We start from the raw sequence: 22474 nt of genomic DNA, 5'->3' as shown, positions 1-22474 counted from the left end.
AGGAAGTCTGCTTCCCAGTTGTCCACTCCCGGAATGAACACTGCTGACAGTGCTAAGACGTGATTTTCCGCCCATCGGAGAATCCTTGTGGCTTCTGCCATCGCCATCCTGCTTCTTGTGCCGCCCTGTCGGTTTACATGGGCGACTGCCGTGATGTTGTCTGATTGGATCAGTACCGGATGGTTTTGAAGCAGAGGCCTTGCCAGACTTAGGGCATTGTAAATGGCCCTCAGTTCCAGAATATTTATGTGTAGGGACGACTCCTGACTTGACCAAAGTCCTTGGAAATTTTTTTTTTTTTTTTTTTCCCCTGTGTGACTGCCCCCCAGCCTCGAAGGCTGGCATCCGTGGTTACCAGGACCCAGTCCTGTATGCCGAATCTGCGGCCCTCTTGAAGATGAGCACTCTGCAGCCACCACAGTAGAGATACCCTGGTCTTTGGAGACAGGGTTATCAGCCGATGCATCTGAAGATGCGATCCCGACCACTTGTCCAAGAGGTCCCACTGAAAGGTTCTTGCATGGAACCTGCCGAATGGAATTTTGCTTCGTAAGAAGCTACCATTTTTCCCAGGACTCGTGTGCAGTGATGCACCGATACCTGTTTTGGTTTCAGGAGGTCTCTGACTAGAGATGACAGCTCCTTGGGTTTCTCCTGCGGGAGAAACACTTTTTTCTGTTCTGTGTCCAGAACCATCCCCAGGAACAGTAGGCATGTGGTAGGAACCAGCTGTGACTTTGGAATGTATAGAATTCATCCATGCTGTTGTAGCACTTCCCGAGATAGTGCTACTCCGACCAACAACTGCTCCTTGGACCTCGCCTTTATAAGGAGATCGTCCAAGTACGGGACAATTAAACTCCCTTTTTTTCGAAGGAGTATCATCATTTCTGCCATTACCTTGGTAAAGACCCTCGGTGCCGTGGACAGTCCAAACGGCAGTGTTTGTAATTGGTAATGGCAATCCTGTACCACAAATCTGAGGTACTCCTGGTGAGGATGGTACATGGGGACCAAGGTAAGCATCCTTGATGTCCAGGGATACCATGTAATCCCCCTCCTCCAGGCTTGCAATAACCGCCCTGAGCGATTCCATCTTGAACTTGAATTTTTTTATGTATGTGTTCAAGGATTTCAAATTTAAAATGGGTCTCACCGAACCGTCCGGTTTCGGTACCACAAACAGTGTGGAATAGTAACCCCGTCCTTGTTGAAGTAGGGGCACCTTGACTATCACCTGCTGGGAATACAGCTTGTGAATTGCCTCTAGCACAGCCTCCCTGCCTGGGGGAGTTGTCGGCAAGGCAGATTTGAGGAAACGGCGGGGGGGAGACGCCTCGAATTCCAGCTTGTACCCCTGAGATACTACTTGAAGGATCCAGGGATCCACCTGTGAGCGAGCCCACTGATCGCTGAAATTTTTGAGGCGGCCCCCCACCGTACCTGGCTACGCCTGTGGAGCCCCCCGCGTCATGCGGTGGACTCAGAGGAAGCGGGGGAAGAATTTTGATTCTGGGAACTGGCTGACTGGTGCAGCTCTTTCCCTCTTCCCTCGTCTCTGTGCAGAAAGGAAGCGCCTTTGACCCGCATGCTTTTCTGAAGCCGAAAGGACTGTACCTGATAATACAGTGCTTTCTTAGGCTGTGAGGAAACCTGAGGTAAAAATTTTCTTCCCAGCTGTTGCTGTGGATACGAGGTCCCAGAGACCATCCCCAAACAATTCCTCACCCTTATAAGGCTCTATGTGCCTTTTAAAGTCAGCATCACCTGTCCAGTGTCGGGTCTCTAATACCCTCCTGACAGAATGGACATTGCATTAATTCTGGATGCCAGCCGGCAAAATATCCCTCTGTGCATCCCTCATATATAAGACGACGTCTTTAATATGCTCTTATGTTCGCAAAATAGTATCCCTGTTTGACAGGGTCACAGACCACGCTGCAGCAGCACTATCTGCAGGTCTCAGTCTAGTACCTGAGTGTGTAAATACAGACTTCAGGATAGCCTCCTGCTTTTTATCAGCAGGTACCTTCAAAGTGGCCGTATCCTAAGACGGCAGTGCCACCTTTTTTGACAAACGTGTGAGCGCCTTATCCACCCTAGGGGATATCTCCCAGCGTAACTTATCCTCTGGCGGGAAAGGGTACGCCATCAGTAACTTTTTAGAAATTACCAGTTTCTTATCGGGGGAACCCACGCTTTTTCACACTTCATTCACTCATTTGATGGGGGAACAAAACACTGCCTGCTTTTTCTCCCCAAACATAAAACCCTTTTTTAGTGGTACTTGGGTTAATGTCAGAAATGTGTAACACATTTTTTATTGCCGGGATCATGTAACAGATGTTCCTAGTGGATTGTGTATATGTCTCAACCTCGTCGACACTGGAGTCAGACTCCGTGTAGACATGTGTCTGCCATCTGAGGGAGCGGGCGTTTTTGAGCCCCTGATGGCCTTTGAGACGCCTGGGCAGGCACGGGCTGAGAAGCCGGCTGTCCCACAGCTGTTACGTCATCCAGCCTTTTATGTAAGGAGTTGATACTGTCGGTTTATACCTTCCACCTATCCATCCACTCCGGTGTCGGCCCCACAGGGGGCGACATCACATTTATCGGCATCTGCTCTGCCACCACATAAGCCTCCTCATCAAACGTGTCGACACAGCCGTACCGACACACCGCACACACACAGGGAATGCTCTGACTGAGGACAGGACCCCACACAGCCCTTTGGGGAGACAGAGAGAGAGTATGCCAGCACACACCAGAGCGCTATATAATGCAGGGATTAACACTATATTGAGTGAATTTTTCCCAATAGCATCGTGGATTTCATCCTAATGTGGTTGGATTATGGTCAGGAATAACTTTATGGAGTTTACTCTATCCCTATTCTGGGTGTCTCTGTAAAAGGCGTATTATTAAACTAATAATGTCAATAACCAGGAGCATGCCCTTATGCCTTGTGACCCATTTTCAAGACGTGAGCAGATGTCTAATCCCAGTACGTCCGCTTTAGTATAGAGTAGACCGGCTATAATAACATATACAGAAGCGCGCGCACAGCGGGAACGATGCTCAGCTTCGCATAACACTGACTGTCTGGCAGGCAGTGGCACCAGCAGCGGCAGTAGCAGCTGGCTGCTACCCAGCGGCTCCCGCGCAGCGCGCTCCCGAGGCCGCACGTGTCAACGTGGCGATGGGCAACCAATCAGCAGCTGCAGCCCGGTACGGAAACTTTCTTAGCCCCGCCTACCGAGGGCGACGTAATTCCCTGATTGGAGGCAATACGCCTCTGTCACGCCCATCCCAGGCAGGCGTTCTAAGGGGGCGGGGCCGGCGTCTAGCACATTCTATCCTATCTGTTGTAGCAGACTAGCAGTGTGTCTTTGCGTCGCTCTGTAATACAGTAGTACCTGGAGGAGCATCACTAGTGAATCACCTGGGCAGGCAGGTAGGAAAGGTCAGTTATCCTGTAACATTGCATGCATAGGGCGAGCCTGTCATCTGCGGAGTGATCTGATGGCTTGTAATGCTTAATAGTGGGCTCACAAGTAGTCCCTTTGGACTTTAGTGATCAGTTAAGGCATGATTATCAAGTTAGTAATAAGTGGTTAAACGTTCTGATATCTATAATATATACTAACATGACTGCATACATTATGGCATGATGTGAATATTAGAATGCTTTACAGTGTTGGTGGGAATTGGGGCTTTACAGCTGTGGGTACCACAAGTCCCAGCATGCCCCTGTCAGGACTTCTTGTTCTGCAATGGTTGGAGTTTGTTTAAGCTTGCCTTTAAAAGATGGAGCTGTCCGCTGAATGTGTAACTAGTAAGGTTCCAGCTGCAGCTGATCTACCCTTTGCAATGATGTAGCAGCAATGCATTCTTAGCTCTATGGCTATAGAAATCATTCAGTCAGAGGTCATGTTAATGGGTGCCTGGTGTAGTGAGCATGGTGGTGATGAATGAACTGCGGTTGTTTCAGGGTTGTAGCGAGCAGAAATATGAGGACGCTAACCGCCCTTCTAGTTGTGGCCTTTTGTACCCCATTGGTGGTGTGTAAGCCGGCTCAGGAGAAGAAAGACCGTGTCCACCACGGCAAGGACCTGAGTGACCACCAGCATGATGACGACAAGGACTTCCAGTATGACCACGAAGCGTTCCTGGGCAAGGAAGAAGCCAAGACCTTCGACCAGCTGACGCCAGAAGAGAGCAAAGAGAGGTTGGGGTAAGTACATTGCGTGCAACCCTTGCGTATAGCAGGAAACAAACAGTCCGGCTTCATCCTAAACCTTAACCATTGGCATTCAGCAGGGTGGTGGCGATGATCGTGTTTGTAGGGCTAGCGGCCAGCTTGCCAGTCCCTGGCATCACTAACGGCTCCTGTAATAGTATATACACCTCACTAAAGACTCTCCTAGTATGTTATACTGCACATTCATTATTGCACTGCTATGCTATATGATTCCCTGTAGACACTCTAACTACCGTGGACTGCTTGCATGAACTTCTCTCCGTACTGCCATAGTAAAGGCATCTAGATTTACAACTGATTCGTGGATAGGCAGTAGTGACTGCTGAGGCGGAGCATACTTCACTAGGGCTTGCACCGACATGTTCATTTCTTATATAACTGACACATTATAGATCATGCTAACTATAGAAGATATGCCCAAACCATATATCCAAGGGGAATACATACGATTTACCGGCAGGCGGGATGCTGGCTGTCTATATCCCAGCAGCAGCATCCTGCCTTCCAGAATGCCGGCAGTGGGGCGAGCACAGAGAGTCCCGTGGACACCCACGAGTGGAAATAGTCCGGTTTGCCAGGATCCCGACAGTTGGCAAATTAAACGGATCCTATCCAATCATATGGTCAGCAAATCTTAATTCATTGATTAATTTATTCTTTAAAATGACAAAATTATAATCCATCGCTATGCATTTGTAGTACCTTATGTTGAATTGCAGTAGTGGGAGATAGAATTATTTGCTGTCTAAAGGGATGATTGCCACCTCACCATCTTTATTGCAGTCTGCAGACACGTGTAAGTGTCGTTGCAGCACAGGCACACTTTAGGTGTGTACACACGGTGAGATTTTTTAAAATGATTTTGACAATATAGTCAAAATCGTAAGTAAAGTTAGTGCAGATCGCAAGGTGAAAGTCACCTTGTGATCCCGATGTGTGGTCAGCATCGCAAGCCTAGATAGAATGTGCAGGCAAGTCAATTTTGACTATCTCGTAGAAAAGATATTCAAAATTGACACTTAGCCAAAATCGCACATAGTATCGCAAGCACAGTCATTATGTGATTGCGATACCGACCTAGCCCCTATCGCATAGTGAGAATCGGAGTTAGCCCGATTCTCACCATGTGTACACACCTTTACTATATGCATCACATGACAGCCAGGCTGTAGCTCAAAGCTATGCTGACTAGTGGGATTTGTAGTTCTACAACATTGAAAGTGCCACAAGTTATCTTCCGCAACTTGTATGGACCACACACCTTTATTTACAGAGCAAATTGCCTTTCACAAAACTATTGGCTGCTTTCAAAAAGATACTGATTTCATCTTTTTTTCCTAGACCAATTTAAATTGGTTTATTGGGATTTAAAAAAGTAAAATGATATAATAGTTTTTGTGGACATAATAAACTAGATCACGCACACATGCCTGGTTTATCCATATAACTAAGAAGTAGTCTGCAGCAGACGTGTGTTTGTGACAGCAGTGCAGAATGAGGCAGAAGCTGTTCTGTAGTGAGACGCACTCTATAATATGCGGTGCATGATTGCAGAGTGTGGCTATTGTTTCACTCCATACAAGGGTGGGGAGAGCGGAACTACAACTTTGCAGCACAGAACAGAGGGACGTGCAGCTGTGTCCCAAGGACTGCCTTCACGGAGGAGGGACACTATACACATTTCCCACCCTACAAAGGGCCTGGGGGTCGGGAACATTCCAGACTGTTAACGTGGCAGTATCCAGATTTTTTTCCTTGTTTCCTTTTAAGTGTCGGATAATAATAGGATAGAATCTTGAGACTTGGAATGAAAAGTTCCCCACCCCTTAAGGATACAGCATACACATTGTTGTGCATATATGACAGAGATGTACATTAAGCCTGTTCTACGTTAACTTGTAAATAGTGCTAACATTTATATGTAGTGCTTTATTTTCTGAACAGTAGGATTTTCTCAGGGGACTTAATTTTTATTTTTATTAAACATCAGTTTAGATATCCTACCAGTTTTAACAAATGTCTAAGAAGTGGTTCCCAAACTTGGTCTATGACTAGCAGTCCAGGTTTTAAGGATATCCATGGCTGAGCACAGACGGTTAAATCAAATGGACTGAGATCCTAATTAAGTCCCCTGTGCCCAAGAATGCTTATGTTTAAAATCCTAAACCATCCATGTGTCTTAAGGATAGGGGGACAGATGTATTAAGCCTGGAGACGTGATAAAGCAGTGATAAGTGGAAGGTGATGAGGCACCAGCCAGTCAGCTCCAATATACATTTACATATTAGAGCTGATTGGCTGGTGCCTCATCACCTTCCACTTATCACTGCTTTATCACTTCTCCAGGCTTTATACATCTGCCCCATTGTTTGGGAACCTCTAGCATAAGGCATGGGATCTTCATATATATGTTATGCGTTAAGCTGGGTACACGCTTGCTGATATTTAATTCATACAGTAGACAATTGATATATCGGCTAGACCATTGGTCTGTGAACAACATCGTTCAGACATATCAGGCCAGCCCTGCAGCACGGCTCATGCCGATATATTCGGATATCTGCCACTGTGTATGGGCGACACGCTTATCCAACGATATATCGGCCGCAGAATTCATTGAATATGATTTCCCAAGTGGGCAGGCATATTCAAATGTGTCTGCTGGCCAGATCAGTTGTAAATAATCCTTTCTAATTGTAGGCTGTGGAAGTAATGACTAAAGGTGGGTACACACTGGTAGATATATCTGCTGATCAATTGATCGGCAGATATATCTATGGGCGGATCGGGCAGTGTGTTCAGCATACACACTGCTCGATCCTTCGGGGACTGACGTCATGAACTGGGCGGGCGTGTACACACGCCCACACAGTTCAGCTGTCAGTCACCGTCGGCTGAGCTGCGGGGCCGACGCGATACGTCTGTGAACGACGGAGTTCACAGACGTATCGCCCGTACACACTGGCCGACGGACCCGAGATATATCGGCCGTTCAAGAGAACGGCCGATATATCGGCCAGTGTGTACCCACCTTTACAGTGTTTTGTTTAAACCCATATTTAAAGTTTGCTAGTTAGAACTAAGGAGATCTCCAGCTGTAATCTGTACAGTTTTGGTTCCTTGCAGGAAAATAGTCGATAAGATTGACGGTAATAATGACTCGTATGTCACGGCACCTGAGCTCTTGGCGTGGATTAAGTTTGTGCACAGACGATTTGTTTTAGAAGATGTTGATAAGCAGTTGCTTCTGTTCGATAAGAACCGCGATGGATCTGTATCTTGGGAGGAGTACTCCAAACAGACGTACTCCCATCTAATAGGTGATTTATCTTTATTTTTTCATTCTAATCTGTCTTTTCTCTCATCCCCAGGAAGATAGTTAATAAGATAGACAAGGATAAAGATGGCTTTGTCACTGGCGAGGAGCTGAGAGATTGGATCACACACACCCAGAACCGATATATCTATGAGAATGTTAACAAGCATTGGGCAGATTACGATAAAAACAAAGACGATAAAATATCTTGGGAGGAATACAAGAACACTACTTATGGGTATGCAGCAGGTAAGAGAATGAAAGCAGTGCCTGTCTCTGGGGAGGAGGGCGCTATCCTCCATCCTGTGATCCGCTCCTTATCCTAAGAGGCTGCGAAAACAAGAAAAAGCGCTGTCATCAGGAGGGCTAATTTGCATGGCTTTTATCCATTGGATGGATTTACTTCTATTTAGGCTGTCACAATTGCATGGCTGTTACATGCTGCTTTGAGAGCTGCCATCCGTACATTACTAATGGTAGTCACTGCAGACCCATGCTATATGCTGTGATTGCATGAGCATTAGCCATTTGTGGTATCATATTTACTCTACTGTCTCATGTATTTGCTCCCTATCCTTAGTCTCTGTTATAGGAGAATTTTCACATGGGGGGTATTTGCATAAACGCCTGGAGAGAGATAAAGTGGTACATTCAATTGAAGTTGAAAGCTGCCGTCTGTCGAAAAGACGTCAGTTTTCGACTTTTTAAGGTCGAATCGTGATTCAAACTATTCAATATAACCCCAAATTTTTCGACAAGTCGATGTATTCTACTTGTCGAAAAGCACATGAATCGGCGGAATAGCTGCCGATCCACGTGCTTGTGTCGAAAACGGGTTTTGGCCCCCTTTTCGACCATCTCAGTTCAACTTTAAAAAAAGTTGAGTGAGATGGGGAGAGCAGCACCGGGGACGGGGAGAGCCGAGGCGGGATGGGGTGAGCAAGGTCTCGCTTGCTGGAGCCGGGTGGACGCAGCTGTGAGCGGCGGCTGTGAGAGAGGGGGAGACGGGGAGCGGCGGCTGTGAGAGAGGGGGAGACGAGGAGCGGCGGCTGACGGGGAGCAGCGGCTGTGAGAGGGGGGAGATGGGGAGCGGCGGCTGCGAGAGAGGAGGGATTGGGGGGGGGGGGAGACCCGCAGGCAGACGGGGGAGAGCAGCGCTACAGCAGCGTTTATGTAGCTGCTGCTGTAGCGCTGCTCCCCCCCCCCCCCCCCCCCCGTCTGCCCGCGGCTCTCCCCCATCTCCCCTCCCGCATCTTAATTCGACTTTTTTAAAAGTCGAATTGAGATGTCCATTGAATAGCCCAAATCACCTCCTGTCACTTTACAGGCTGGTCTCTCTCCAAGTGTTGATGCATATACTCCCGAATGTTTAATCTTGGCAAATAACTGGTGGTGTTAGCTGGTTATTTGATCAGTTGTCCTCACCCTGTGACCTGGTATGGTCCTCACCCTGTGACCTTAACCATATGGGATGCCGTGGGGCCGGCCACCTATGTTTATCTTCATCCAGTAGCTACAGAGCAGTTTTTCTTGTGAGAAGTTTTGTTCACTGCAGGCTTTTGCTTTCATTCTCTTATCTGCAATGTATGGGGAGGGGGGTATGGGGGCTATGTGAAGAGTGAAGTGAATTAATACTAAAGGGCTGATGCAGTGTTGACCATAAGTCCATTGGCTGAGCATATCTTACGCATCGTTTGCACTGCTTATGTTCTGGAGACTTGTTTGCAACTGCAGGTGATACAAAGTCATATAGAGAGAGCATGTGGAATTGCGGGTGTGCAGCCATATATACTCCTATTTTTAGATGGATCTTCTGCAGCAACAATAGTGCTGGTGCTAGCATACACTGATGAAACCATGCTTACGGATCGTGCAGTTCATACGCATTTACAGTAGTTCCGTGCACACGTTATGGAGGAAATTACTGACTATTTGCATATTGGCCCATAAGTGGAGTGAAGTGAGAATGTTTTTTAAGGTTTGTGTGCAGATGAACCCAATGCTTGAGAATGTCAGTACTGTAATACCTCTTTCACACCACCAATGCCAGATCCCACCCGGGAATTGGAAACGGGACCTTCCCGGGTGGGATCCGGCATTGACCGCTGCTGCAGGCTTTTCCGACCCGGCAATATGCCGGGCGGGTTGCCATAGCAGCGGGGGGGCGGAGCCGGAGGTGGCGCTGGGAGATGAGATCATCTCCGTGCCGCCTCTCCCTGCTGTAGTAAGCGGGTCCCGGGACGCATCGACCCGGGAGCCCCTTTACGCAGCCACTGACCCGGTATTCAACCTGGGTATAAAACTGCTTTATTCCCGGGTTGAATTGCTGGGTCAGGTGACCCGGGATTTCGGCTATGCCCCTTTCACACCGCACGCTGACCCGTGTCGACCTGGCAATATGCCGGGTCGATACCGGGTTATTTGTGCAGTGTGAAAGGGGTATTAGTCAGTTGGACACTAATTGGTCCTTTTAGGATACTCAACTGGCCCTGTTAAATTTGTCCATCTAGAGCACAGGTTCTCAAACTTGGTCCTCAGGACCCCACACGGTGCATGTTTAGCAGGTCTCATCACAAGTGACATAATTAACTCCACCTGTGGACCTTCTAAAATGTGTCGGTGAGTAATTAATACACCTGTGCACCTGCTGGGTTACCTGCAAAACATGCACCGTGTGGGGTCCTGAGGACCGAGTTTCAGAACCTATGATCTAGAGCAGGGCTGGCCAAACCGGTCCTCGAGATCTACCAACAGTTCACATTTTCCAGACCACCTAGCTGGTGCACAGGTGTAGTCATTACTAATTAAGATGTGCTGCATTCATTCCTAACTGACAATTCTACAGATCTCCAGGAGGCCTGGAAAACATGAACTGTTGGTAGATCTCGAGGACCGGTTTGGCCAGCCCTGATCTAGAGTAAAGCTGGAACCTAGGCTTACCATACTATCCCTTTAAATTGGGATGCTCATGGACTACACAGGACTGTGGCTGATTAAAAGCAGGTGAAATGAAGGTTTGTAGTCTGCCAGCCACAGGACTGTGTAATTAGTGTCCGGGTTTAAAGGGATAGTATGGTAAGGATGATTATACCAGTGGTTGCCAAATTCTGCCCTCAGGATCCCAAACAGTTCATGGTTTCCAGGTCACCTAGCAGGTGCACACATGTAGTCACTCACTTGAAAGATCCACAGGTGGAGCTAATCATTTCACTTGTGATTCTGTGAGGAGACCTGGAAAACATGTACTGTTCTGAGAACAGTGATTGAGACCCTGTACATTATACCAATGTTTCTGCGTACATTTAATACAGTGTACTTATAAATGTTGGTGAGATAAAGTTACTGATACCTAAGATGTGAGCAGTAAAATTCTCCATGCTCATCTTGAGAGGACTGTTTGCTAATATGCTTATATACAAATACATCCCAATGCTGAGGTGTGTGCAGATGAGAACAGGAGGCGTGGCTGACCATTATCCCTCTGCAGTGTCTCTCCTACCAAGGGAGTAGCTACCATAGGTGCAGGGAGTGCAGTAGCTATGGGGCCCAGAGCTGAGAGGGGCCCACCTTCCCTGTCACAGTTACATGTGTTATAAACATATTTCACCATTGGGTGGTACATAGGGGCCCTTACAAACTTTTGCCTGGGGGGCCTATAATATATCTAGTTATGCCCCTGGACCTGCTCATTGTAATGTGATATAAAATGAACAGGAGGGCATTATAATGTTACATAACATGAACTGGAGCACTGTAATGTGGCACAATATGAATTGGATACACTATAGTGTAGCATAATAGGAAGTGGGTACACTGTACTGTGGCATAATATAAACTGGGGGCACTGTAATGTGGTGTAATATGAAAGACACAAAGTGCGACTATAACACACCAGGAGACTGTCCTGATTAATGTAATGTGCAACACTTGCATATCTGTGTGCGACGGAGTCTCTGAATCTGCATATGAAGTACTACAATGTAGTGGCTGCAGCTTTTGTCCAATACAAGTTCTGTAGTGCTTTGTGTGCAGACTCGGTCACACACAAATACAGGGGGTTATTCAGACCTTATTGCTGTTGTGTGAGTTTGCAAGCCAGGCAATTATCGACCAACTGCGCATGCATATGGATCATAGTACGCATGCGCGAGGGCAAACGGCGAAAAAATCCAGCAACTTTTTTGATTGCTAGGCGTACGCAAGTTGATTGACGGGAAGCCGGCGTTTGGGGGTGATAACTGGCCGTTTTCTGGGAGTGTCCGGAAAAACGCAGTTGTGGCCAAGCGTTTTTAGGGAGGGTGTGTGACGTCAGCTCCGGCCCCGATCAGCCTGATTTTTATCGCACAATTTTCACAAGGCATACGCAGATTTGCACGGTGTGGGCATTCACTCTGTCTGGGTGACGGCTATCTGATCGCAGACCTCTGCAAATTTGCAGAGGAGTGATCAGGTCTGAATAACCCCCCTAGTACAAGTGTTGCATATCAAAGTAGTCAGCACAGTCTCCCACTGCATCCTAGTCACATTGTGTTGCATCTAAGACACATTTTGAGCAAAAAAGACACCCAGCGCTAGCGGAGTTGGCGGGATCTGTCATCTCACTCACGCCAGGCATCTCACTGCATGAGGCCAGATTAGGAGGACACATCTCTACACCTTAATATAAAAAAAAACAAAATTAATCAAGTGTTTAAAAAAAAATCCTAAAGTGTTACTGTCTGTCTTATTCAGGAGAAGATGAGTTCTATGATGTCCTTGATAAGGACAGATATAGAAAGATGATGAAACGTGATGAGAGGCGATTTAAGGTAGCAGACAAAGATGGTGACTTAATTGCCACCCGCGATGAGTTTACAGCCTTCCTGCACCCAGAGGAGTTTGATTACATGAAAGACATTGTGGTCACGGTGGGTATCGTCTACTGAAAGACTGACAAACCAATTGCCATAACTGCTAAGACTAATATGGGGGATTATGGGAAGGGTGGCGGCTGCTGTGAGTGGTACAGGGAATCATGGGAATTGTAGCGGGTGCTATGACTGGTAAGGGGAGTTATGAGAAGGGTGGTGGCTACTATGACCAGTATAGGGATTTATGAGAAGGATCTATATTACTCCTGTGATGATTAACTGCATGCATGCCTATTTTATGGTACCTGAAGAAAATAGCAAGTGCAGGGGGTGTGGGGATCAGTGTAACTTTCCTAACCTTACAATTAACAAGCGTTATATGCCATGTAATTGGAATTTTTTTTTATTTATAAAGCATAAATATGGCTCTTGACTGTAGAACTTTCCTGTTTCAACAATCTGTTTTTTGTTCTCACAGGAAACCATTGAGGACATAGATAAGAATGGAGATGCAGTAGTAGATGTTGATGAATACATAGGTAAGGTATAATCAGATTCTGACCTACACACTTGTCAGAAGGATGACAATAATGGGTGTATTTCCTGTTGTCTACAAGTAATTAAGCATCCTGTTTCCATCTTCCCAGCGGACATGTACACCCCCGAAACTGATGAGCCTGAGCCAGAATGGGTGAAAACTGAGCGCCAGCAGTTCAGGGATCACCGTGACCTGAATAAGGATGGAAAGATGGACCATACTGAGATCAGCCACTGGATCCATCCGCATGATTATGACCATGCCGATTTGGAGGCCAAGCACCTTATCTACGAGTCTGACAAAGACAAGGTGAGACATCAGTGGTGTGCGTCCAGTACTGAAAGCTCACACAGGGATTACTACACTGGCCAGTAATATTGCATGTACTGATATGAAAAATAAGGCAAACTGCATAGTTCTAAGCACTGTCAGTGGCGGGTCCAGTGATGGTCCCCTTATCACGGGCAGCTGCCGTACACTATATAGTAGTGTCTGGAAGCCGAGCAGCAGATGATCCTGCCCACTTACTCTGGGGTTAAACCACAACTTCACAGCCATGCGGCACTCTGCCTGCTTCTCGGGCACAGCTGCGCTGCCACAATATCACACTGATTGGTGGATGGCACTGGTTACCCACCAACCAGATGGTAGGAGGAGGCTGGGCTATGCTATAGCATTATGGCTGATATAGGCAGACAGTAGGGACTCCTAGAAAGTAGGTTTCTGTATACAAGACTGTTTGATCTCGTAGTAGAAATCTGTCCCTACACAAAAGTCTGATTAGAACTATCTACAAATAACTCTGGGGCTTATTTACTAACAAAATTTGAGGTCCAGTAACCCATAGCACTTAATCGTTTGCTTACTCTGTATAGCTGGCGCTAGATTGGGTTCGATTATTAGGGGGTAACCCTCCTAGATTAGATAAGGGGTCTATTTACGAAGCGTGCCTTGTTAGTAAAATCATTGCTCTTTTAAATATCGGGCATAAACACATTAAGAAGTGCTGAGCTTTACAACCAGACACTTCGAAAATAAACCCATAGCACTTTCTGTAAGTGAATAACCCACTGTATCACTGTTCTGCTGGGTACAGCTGAAGGGAAGCTGTATTGGAACATACCATACTATAAATATCAAATATCTTTGAGGATTCGTCAACTAGCCAAATTCTCACCACATTTTATAATAATTTGGGATTACTATTTCTCTTACGTCCTAGAGGATACTGGGGATCCATTTAGTACCATGGGGTATAGACGGGTCCACTAGGAGCCATGGGCACTTTAAGAATTTGATAGTGTGGGCTGGCTCCTCCCTCTGTGCCCCTCCTACTAGACTCAGTTTAGAAAATGTGCCCTTGGAGCCGGTCACGCTTATGGAAGTTCCTGAAGAGTTTTTTGCATTTATTTTATCTGTTTGTTATTTTCAGGCAGGACTGGTTGGCACCAGCCTGCCTGCTTCGTGGGACTTAGGGGGGGAACGGCCAAACCTCTTGAAGGGTTAATGGTCCCGTTCCCCGCTGACAGGACACTAGCTCCTGAGGGAACTATTCGCAAGCCACACCACGACGAGCGTACATTCCCGCAACACGCCGCCACCCCTAACAGAGCCAGAAGAAAGAAGAGTGGTGAGTACTAAGCTGGCGTCCCGGTTAGTGGGTCGCCGGCCATTATGGCGGCATGAGAGTGCGGAGACGCACGGCTTCTAACCGGGGCAGATTGCGTCTCCAGACTTGGTACACAACTGCGTCTCAGTACACTGTACACAGTACCCACACTGGCAAACTAAGCCTTAAACGGTTCTGTCTCCATTTTAAGCACATATTTACCTCAGCTAATATAAAAAAAGCGGGAAGAATGCACGCCATTGAAGGGGCCGGGCTTCACTATGAGAGGATCCAGCATCTCACCAGCGCCATTTTCCCTCTGCAGTGGACACAGACGCTGACTGACAGGGACACGCAGCTCCTCCGGTGTGACTCCAGATTACCTCAACGGTACCAGGGGGTCATAGCAGGGGGAGAGCGATGATTAGTGTACTGAATCCCCAATCTGGGTACTTAGTCTGTGACCCGGCTAAGCTTGGCATTAGCAATAAGGGTGCGGTGTGCTGGCTCTAAATGCCTCTGTGTCTCCCTAGAAGAGCTCTTTGTGGGTTAATTGTGTTTTAAACCTTTCCTGTGTGTGTGTGTGTGTGTGTGTGTGTGTGTGTGTGTTGTCACATTTACAATATGTCAGGCAAAGCGTGTGTTTCATGTACGGCAGAGTGTTCCTCTTCCCCAGGGAGCTCACTACTATGTACTCAGTGTAGTGCACCTTCTCATGCTAGCAGGGCTGAACCAGTGTGGCTGGATTCCCTCAAAGGAATGATTTCTAATATCTCTAATAAATTGTCCCGCAATGAGAGAGAGATGCAATATTTAAGACAGTCTGTGGATGAGATTATGAACAGAGTCTCAGTCCCTTGCCATTTGTCCACAAAAACAAACTCTGGCCCATATCCTGCAGTCTGACTCTGACGCTGAGGGGTCAGACATGGAGGAGGGGGAGGTGGATTCATAAGGGGGGGACTTTGCTCTGTCACAGGGAATTGAGGCTCTTATAGAGGCTATCAGAGATGTGCTACAAATTCCTGATAAGGTGACAGAGTGAGGAATCTTATTTTAATGTAAAAAAGAAGTCCTTAGTCACTTTTCCTGTGTCATAGGAATTGAATACCCTGTTATAAGAACCGTGGGTAAATCCTGATAACAAATTTCAAATTCCTAAAAGGTTACTCTCATCTTTCCTTTTCCTCCTGAGGATAGGAAAAAATGGGAAAGGCCACCGATAGTGGATGCATCTGTGTCCAGGTTGTCACAGAAGATTGTGTTACCCGTCCCTGGTGCAGCCTCCCTGAAAGACGCAGCTGATCGCAAGATTGAGACTACTCTCAAATCCTTGTACACAGCTGCTGGGGTGGCTCAGAGACCCACTATAGCATGTGCGTGGATTACTAAAGCCATTGCTAACTTTATTGAAGGGTTGGATTCCTTATCTAGGGGGGAGATTGTGTTACTCCTGCAACATATACAGGACTCTGCAAACTTTATGGTGGAAGCCATAAAAGAAGTATGTTTGCTTAATGCACGTACCACTGCTATGGCAGTGTCGGCACGCAGGGGCTTATGGTTACGCCAGTGGACTGTGGACTCCAGGAAAGGCATGGAAGGCCTACCCTTCACAGGAGAGGCCTTATTTGGTGATGAACTGGACAAATAGATCTCCAAAGCTACTGCGGGTAAGTCCACATATCTTCCTTCTGCAGCCCCCTCAACCAGGAAGACCTACTCAGGACCTACCCTACAGTCCTTTCGGACTGCAAGTTTAAGGGCAAAGTCAAAGGATCTTCTACTGCCAACAGAGGCGCTAGAGGTAAACCACGCAAACCAGCAACTGCCGGTTCTCAGGAACAGAGCTCCAGTTCTGCTTCCTCAAAGCCTTATGCATGACGGTGGACCGCGTGGCCTGGAAGACTGGCAGGTGGGAGCCCGACTACGGTTTTTCAGTCACATCTGGACAACATTATGCTAGGATCCCTGGGTCATAGATCTTATTTCCCAGGGCGACATACTGGAGTTTCAGGAGCTCCCACCTCACAGATTCTTCATATCAGGCTTACCAGCTTCACAAGAGGCAAGAATTACCTTACAGGATGCCATTCAAAAACTGGTACAGATTCAGGTCATTGTTCCAGTTCCACCTCATCTGCAAAACAAGGGGTACTATTCCAACTTGTCTGTGGTACCGAAACCGGACGGTTCGATGAGACCGATTTTGAATCTAAAATCGTTGAACCCGTACTTACGAGTGTTCAAATTGAAGATGGAGTCTCCGAGAGCAGTGATCTCCGGTCTGGAGGAGGGGGAATTCCTAGTGTCTCTGGATATCAAGGATGCGTTGCTTCACATTCCGATCTGGCCGCCTCACCAAGCTTATCTATGCTTTGCACTACATGACTGTCACTACCAGTTCCAGGCCCTGCCATTTGGTCTCTCCACGGCACCGAGGGTGTTCACCAAGGTGATGGCAGAGGTGATGTTTCTCCTTCGCAAGCAGGGAGTGAACATAATTCCGTACCTGGACGATCTTCTGATAAATGCACCGTCCAGAGAACGGTTGTTGGGCAGCATTGGTCCCACAACCAAACTACTCCTGGATCACGGGTGGATTCTAAATCTTCCGAAATCTCATTTAGAGCCAACTCGGAGGCTCCCATTTCTGGGAATGATACTGGATACAGAGTCGCAGAAAGTCTGTCTTCTGTTGGAAAAGGCATTGGTAATCCAGTCTATGGTTCGGGATGTCATGAAGCCAACCCAGATACCGGTGCATCTATGCATTCGCCTTCTCGGGAAAATGGTGGCTTCTTCCGAGGCGCTTTAGTACGGGAGGCTTCATGCAAGGCCCTTCCAGCTGGATCTGTTGGATAAATGGTCCGGATCGCATCTTCACATGCACCAGAGGATCCTTCTGTTGCCAAAGGCCAGGATCTCCCTTCTATGGTGGCTGCAGACTTCTCACCTGATCGAGGGCCGTCTGTTCGGGATTCAGAATTGGATTCTGCTAACCACAGACGCAAGCCTCAGAGGTTGGGGAGAGGTCACCCAGGGGGTGCAGTTTCAAGGAAGATGGTCAAGTCAGGAAGTCGTCCTTCCAATTAACATTCTGGTACTAAGGGCTGTATACAACGCCCTTCTGCAAGCCTCATATCTTTTTCAAGATTGGTCAATTCAGGTTCAGTCGGACAATGTGACGGCAGAAACGTACATAAACTGACAGGGAGGAAAGAAAAGCAGAGCAGCAATGTCAGAGGTATCAAGAATTCTCCTCTGGGCAGAAAAACACGCTGTGGCGTTGTCGGCGGTCTTCATTCTGGGAGTAGACAACTGGGAAGCAGACTTCCTCAGCAGACACGACCTGCACCCGGGGAAGTGGGCGCTTCACCCGGACACGTCGGTGGGCGATATCCCCTACAACGTGTCCGGGTGCTTGACACGTCGATGGGGATATCCACAAATCAACATGATGGCCTCTCGTCTCAACAAGTAACTCAAGCGGTATTGTTCCAGATCGGGAGACCCACAGGCAGTGGCAGTGGACGCTCTGACAACTCCATGGGTCTAACAGATGGTGTACGTGTTCCCTTCACTTCCGCTGATCCCAAGAATTCTAAAGAGAATAAAATGGGGAAAAAGTTCAAGCAATTCTCAGTGCTCCGGATTGGCCAAGAAGGGCCTTGTACACGGACCTTCTGGAGATGTTCCTGGAAGATCCATGGCCTCTCCCTCTTCGCGAAGATCTCCTGCAACAGGGGCCGTACGTCTATCAAGACTTAACACGGCTACTTTTGACGGCATGGAAGTTGAACAGCTGATTCTAGTCAGGAGAGGGATTACTGATAAGGTCATCCCGACTATGATCCAAGCCAAGAAAGGGGTAACGTCTAAACATTACCACCTTATTTGGAAGAAATACGTCTCTTGGTGTGAGAGCAGAAAATATTCTGCGGGAATTTCATCTGGGACGTTTCCTGCTTTTTCTGCAGTTGGGTGTGGATGTGGGCCTATGTCTGGGCTCCATAAAGATCCAGATTTCGGCCTTGTCCATTTTCTTTCAGAAACAATTGGCGTCTCTTCCTGAGGTCCAGATGTTCTTGAAAGGGGCTCTGCGCATCCAGCCTTCCTTTGTGCCTCCTACGGCACCTTGGGATCTCAATGTGGTGCTTCAGTTCCTCTAACCAGACTGGTTTGAACCGTTACAGGAAGTAGACGTAAAATATCTTATGTGGAAAACCGTCACACTGTTGGCCTTGGCTTCAGCAAGACGTGTGTCGGAGCTGGGGGCGTTGTCTCACAAGAGTCCCGATTTAATCTTTCATGAGGACAGAGCTGAACTCAGGACTCGTCAGCAATTTCTTCCTAAGGTGGTGTTGGCGTTTCACATCAGCCAAACTATTGTGGTTCCAGTTGTTACCGACACCTCTGTTACTTCAAAGTCTTTGCATATTGTGAGGGCTTTGAAGGTGTATGTGAAATGAACAGCCGTCACAGAAAATCGGACTCGCTGTTTGTTCTTTACAATCCCAATAAGATTGGGTATCCTGCTTCAAAGCAGTCAATTGCACATTGTATCAGACTCACTATCCAGCATGCTTATTCCACTGCAGGATTGCAGATTCAAAAATCTGTACAGGCCCACTCGACTAGGTCGGTGGGTTCTTCTTGGGCGGCTGCCCAGGGTGCCTCGGCTTTACAGCTCTGCCGAGCAGCTACTTGGTCAGGTTCAAACACATTTGCAAAGTTCTATAAGTTCGATACCTTGGCCTCTGAGGACCTTCAGTTTGGTCAGTCAGTTCTGCAGGACCCTCAGCACTCTCCAACCTGGTTTGGGAGCTTTGGTACTTCCCCATGGTACTAAATGGATCCCCAGTATCCTCTAGGACGTAAGAGAAAATAGGATTTCTCTGACGTCCTAGTGGATGCTGGGAACTCCGTAAGGACCATGGGGAATAGACGGGCTCCGCAGGAGACTGGGCACTCTAAAAGAAAGATTAGGTACTATCTGGTGTGCACTGGCTCCTCCCTCTATGCCCCTCCTCCAGACCTCAGTTAGATTTTTGTGCCCGGCCGAGCTGGATGCACACTAGGGGCTCTCCTGAGCTCCTAGAAAGAAAGTTTATTTTAGGTTTTTTATTTTACAGTGAGACCTGCTGACAACAGGCTCACCGCATCGAGGGACTAAGGGGAGAAGAAGCGAACCTACCTGCTTGCAGCTAGCTTGGGCTTCTTAGGCTACTGGACACCATTAGCTCCAGAGGGATCGACCGCATGGAACTGGCCTTGGTGTTCGTTCCCGGAGCCGCGCCGCCGTCCCCCTTACAGAGCCAGAAGCAAGAAGAGGTCCGGAAAATCGGCGGCAGAAGACATCAGTCTTCACCAAGGTAGCGCACAGCACTGCAGCTGTGCGCCATTGCTCCTCATACACACTTCACACTCCGGTCACTGAGGGTGCAGGGCGCTGGGGGGGGTGCCCTGAGCAGCAATAAAAACACCTTGGATGGCAAATATATCACAATATATAGCCCCAGAGGCTATATATGTGATAAATACCCCTACCAGAATCCATAAAAAAGCGGGAGAAAAGTCCGCGAAAAAGGGGCGGAGCTATCGCCCTCAGCACACTGGCGCCATTTTCTCTTCACAGTGCAGCTGGAAGACAGCTCCGCAGGCTCTCCCCTGTAGTTTGCAGGCTCAAAGGGTTAAAAAGAGAGGGGGGGCACTAAATTTAGGCGCAATATTGTATATACAAGCAGCTATTGGGAAAAATTCACTCAATATAGTGTTAATCCCTAAATTATATAGCGCTCTGGTGTGTGCTGGCATACTCTCTCTCTGTCTCCCCAAAGGGCTGTGTGGGGTCCTGTCCTGTGGGGTGTGTCGGTACGGCTGTGTCGACACGTTTGATGAGGTGGCAGAGCAGATGCCGATAAATGTGATGTCGCCCCCTGTGGGGCCGACACCAGAGTGGATGGATAGGTGGAAGGTATAAACCGACAGTGTCAACTCCTTACATAAAAGGCTGGATGACGTAACAGCTGTGGGACAGCCGGCTTCTCTGCCCGCGCCTGCCCAGGCGTCTCAAAGGCCATCAGGGGCTCAAAAACGCCCGCTCCCTCAGATGGCAGACAGGTTGAGACATATACACAATCCACTAGGAACATCCGTTACATGATCCCGGCAATAAAAAATGTGTTACACATTTCTGACATTAACCCAAGTACCACTAAAAAAGGGTTTTATGTTTGGGGAGAAAAAGCAGGCAGTGTTTTGTTCCCCCATCAAATGAGTGAATGAAGTGTGAAAAAGCGTGGGTTCCCCCGATAAGAAACTGGTAATTTCTAAAAAGTTACTGATGGCGTACCCTTTCCCGCCAGAGGATAAGTTACGCTGGGAGATATCCCCTAGGGTGGATAAGGCGCTCACACGTTTGTCAAAAAAGGTGGCACTGCCGTCTTAGGATACGGCCACTTTGAAGGTACCTGCTGATAAAAAGCAGGAGGCTATCCTGAAGTCTGTATTTACACACTCAGGTACTAGACTGAGACCTGCAGATAGTGCTGCTGCAGCGTGGTCTGTGACCCTGTCAAACAGGGATACTATTTTGCGAACATAAGAGCATATTAAAGACGTCGTCTTATATATGAGGGATGCACAGAGGGATATTTTGCCGGCTGGCATCCAGAATTAATGCAATGTCCATTCTGTCAGGAGGGTATTAGAGACCCGACACTGGACAGGTGATGCTGACTTTAAAAGGCACATAGAGCCTTATAAGGGTGAGGAATTGTTTGGGGATGGTCTCTGGGACCTCGTATCCACAGCAACAGCTGGGAAGAAAAAATTTTTACCTCAGGTTTCCTCACAGCATAAGAAAGCACTGTATTATCGGGTACAGTCCTTTCGGCTTCAGAAAAGCAAGCGGGTCAAAGGCGCTACCTTTCTGCACAGAGACGAGGGAAGAGGGAAAAAGCTGCACCAGTCAGCCAGTTCCCAGTATCAAAATTCTTCCCCCGCTTCCTCTGAGTCCACCGCATGACGCGGGGGCTCCACAGGCGTAGCCAGGTACGGTGGGGGGGCCGCCTCAAAAATTTCAGCGATCAGTGGGCTCGCTCACAGGTGGATCCCTGGATCCTTCAAGTAGTATCTCAGGGGTACAAGATGGAATTCGAGGCGTCTTCCCCCCCGCCGTTTCCTCAAATCTGCCTTGCCGACAACTCCCTCAGGCAGGGAGGCTGTGCTAGAGGCAATTCACAAGCTGTATTCCCAGCAGGTGATAGTCAAGGTGCCCCTACTTCAACAAGGACGGGGTTACTATTCCACACTGTTTGTGGTACCGAAACCGGACGGTTCGGTGAGACCCATTTTATATTTGAAATCCTTGAACACATACATAAAAAAATTCAAGTTCAAGATGGAATCGCTCAGGGCGGTTATTGCAAGCCTGGAGGAGGGGGATTACAGGGTATCCCTGGACATCAAGGATGCTTACCTACATGTCCCCATTTACCTTCCTCGCCAGGAGTACCTCAGATTTGTGGTACAGGATTGCCATTACCAATTCCAAACACTGCCGTTTGGACTGTCCACGGCACCGAGGGTCTTTACCAAGGTAATGGCAGAAATGATGATACTCCTTCGAAAAAAGGGAGTTTTAATTATCCCGTACTTGGACGATCTCCTTATAAAGGCGAGGTCCAAGGAACAGTTGTTGGTCGGAGTAGCACTATCTCGGGAAGTGCTACAACAGCACGGATGGATTCTAAACATTCCAAAGTCACAGCTGGTTCCTACCACACGCCTACTGTTCCTGGGGATGGTTCTGGACACAGAACAGAAAAAAGTGTTTCTCCCGCAGGAGAAAGCCAAGGAGCTGTCATCTCTAGTCAGAGACCTCCTGAAACCAAAA

At 47.8% G+C, this 22474-nt stretch overlaps 1 protein-coding gene across 4 annotated transcripts in view; it reads left to right on the top strand.

The window, feature by feature from the left end:
• Window positions 1-3316: 3316 nt before the first annotated feature.
• Window positions 3317-22474, top strand: part of RCN3 (reticulocalbin 3) — a 31469-nt gene continuing 12311 nt past the window's right edge. Inside the window, exons 1-6 of one of the 4 annotated variants that reach the window (XM_063942578.1) lie at window positions 3317-3454; window positions 3992-4234; window positions 7633-7826; window positions 12309-12484; window positions 12906-12966; window positions 13075-13274. In XM_063942578.1, coding sequence (XP_063798648.1) covers window positions 4011-4234; window positions 7633-7826; window positions 12309-12484; window positions 12906-12966; window positions 13075-13274 — 855 coding nt within the window. In that variant the 5' untranslated portion in view covers window positions 3317-3454; window positions 3992-4010. The other 3 variants (XM_063942577.1, XM_063942575.1, XM_063942576.1) reach the window with 3 other exon arrangements.

Source organism: Pseudophryne corroboree, chromosome 10 (assembly GCF_028390025.1).
Source record: "Pseudophryne corroboree isolate aPseCor3 chromosome 10, aPseCor3.hap2, whole genome shotgun sequence".
NCBI lineage: Eukaryota > Metazoa > Chordata > Amphibia > Anura > Myobatrachidae > Pseudophryne > Pseudophryne corroboree.
This window is presented reverse-complemented; position numbering and strand designations above follow the sequence as displayed.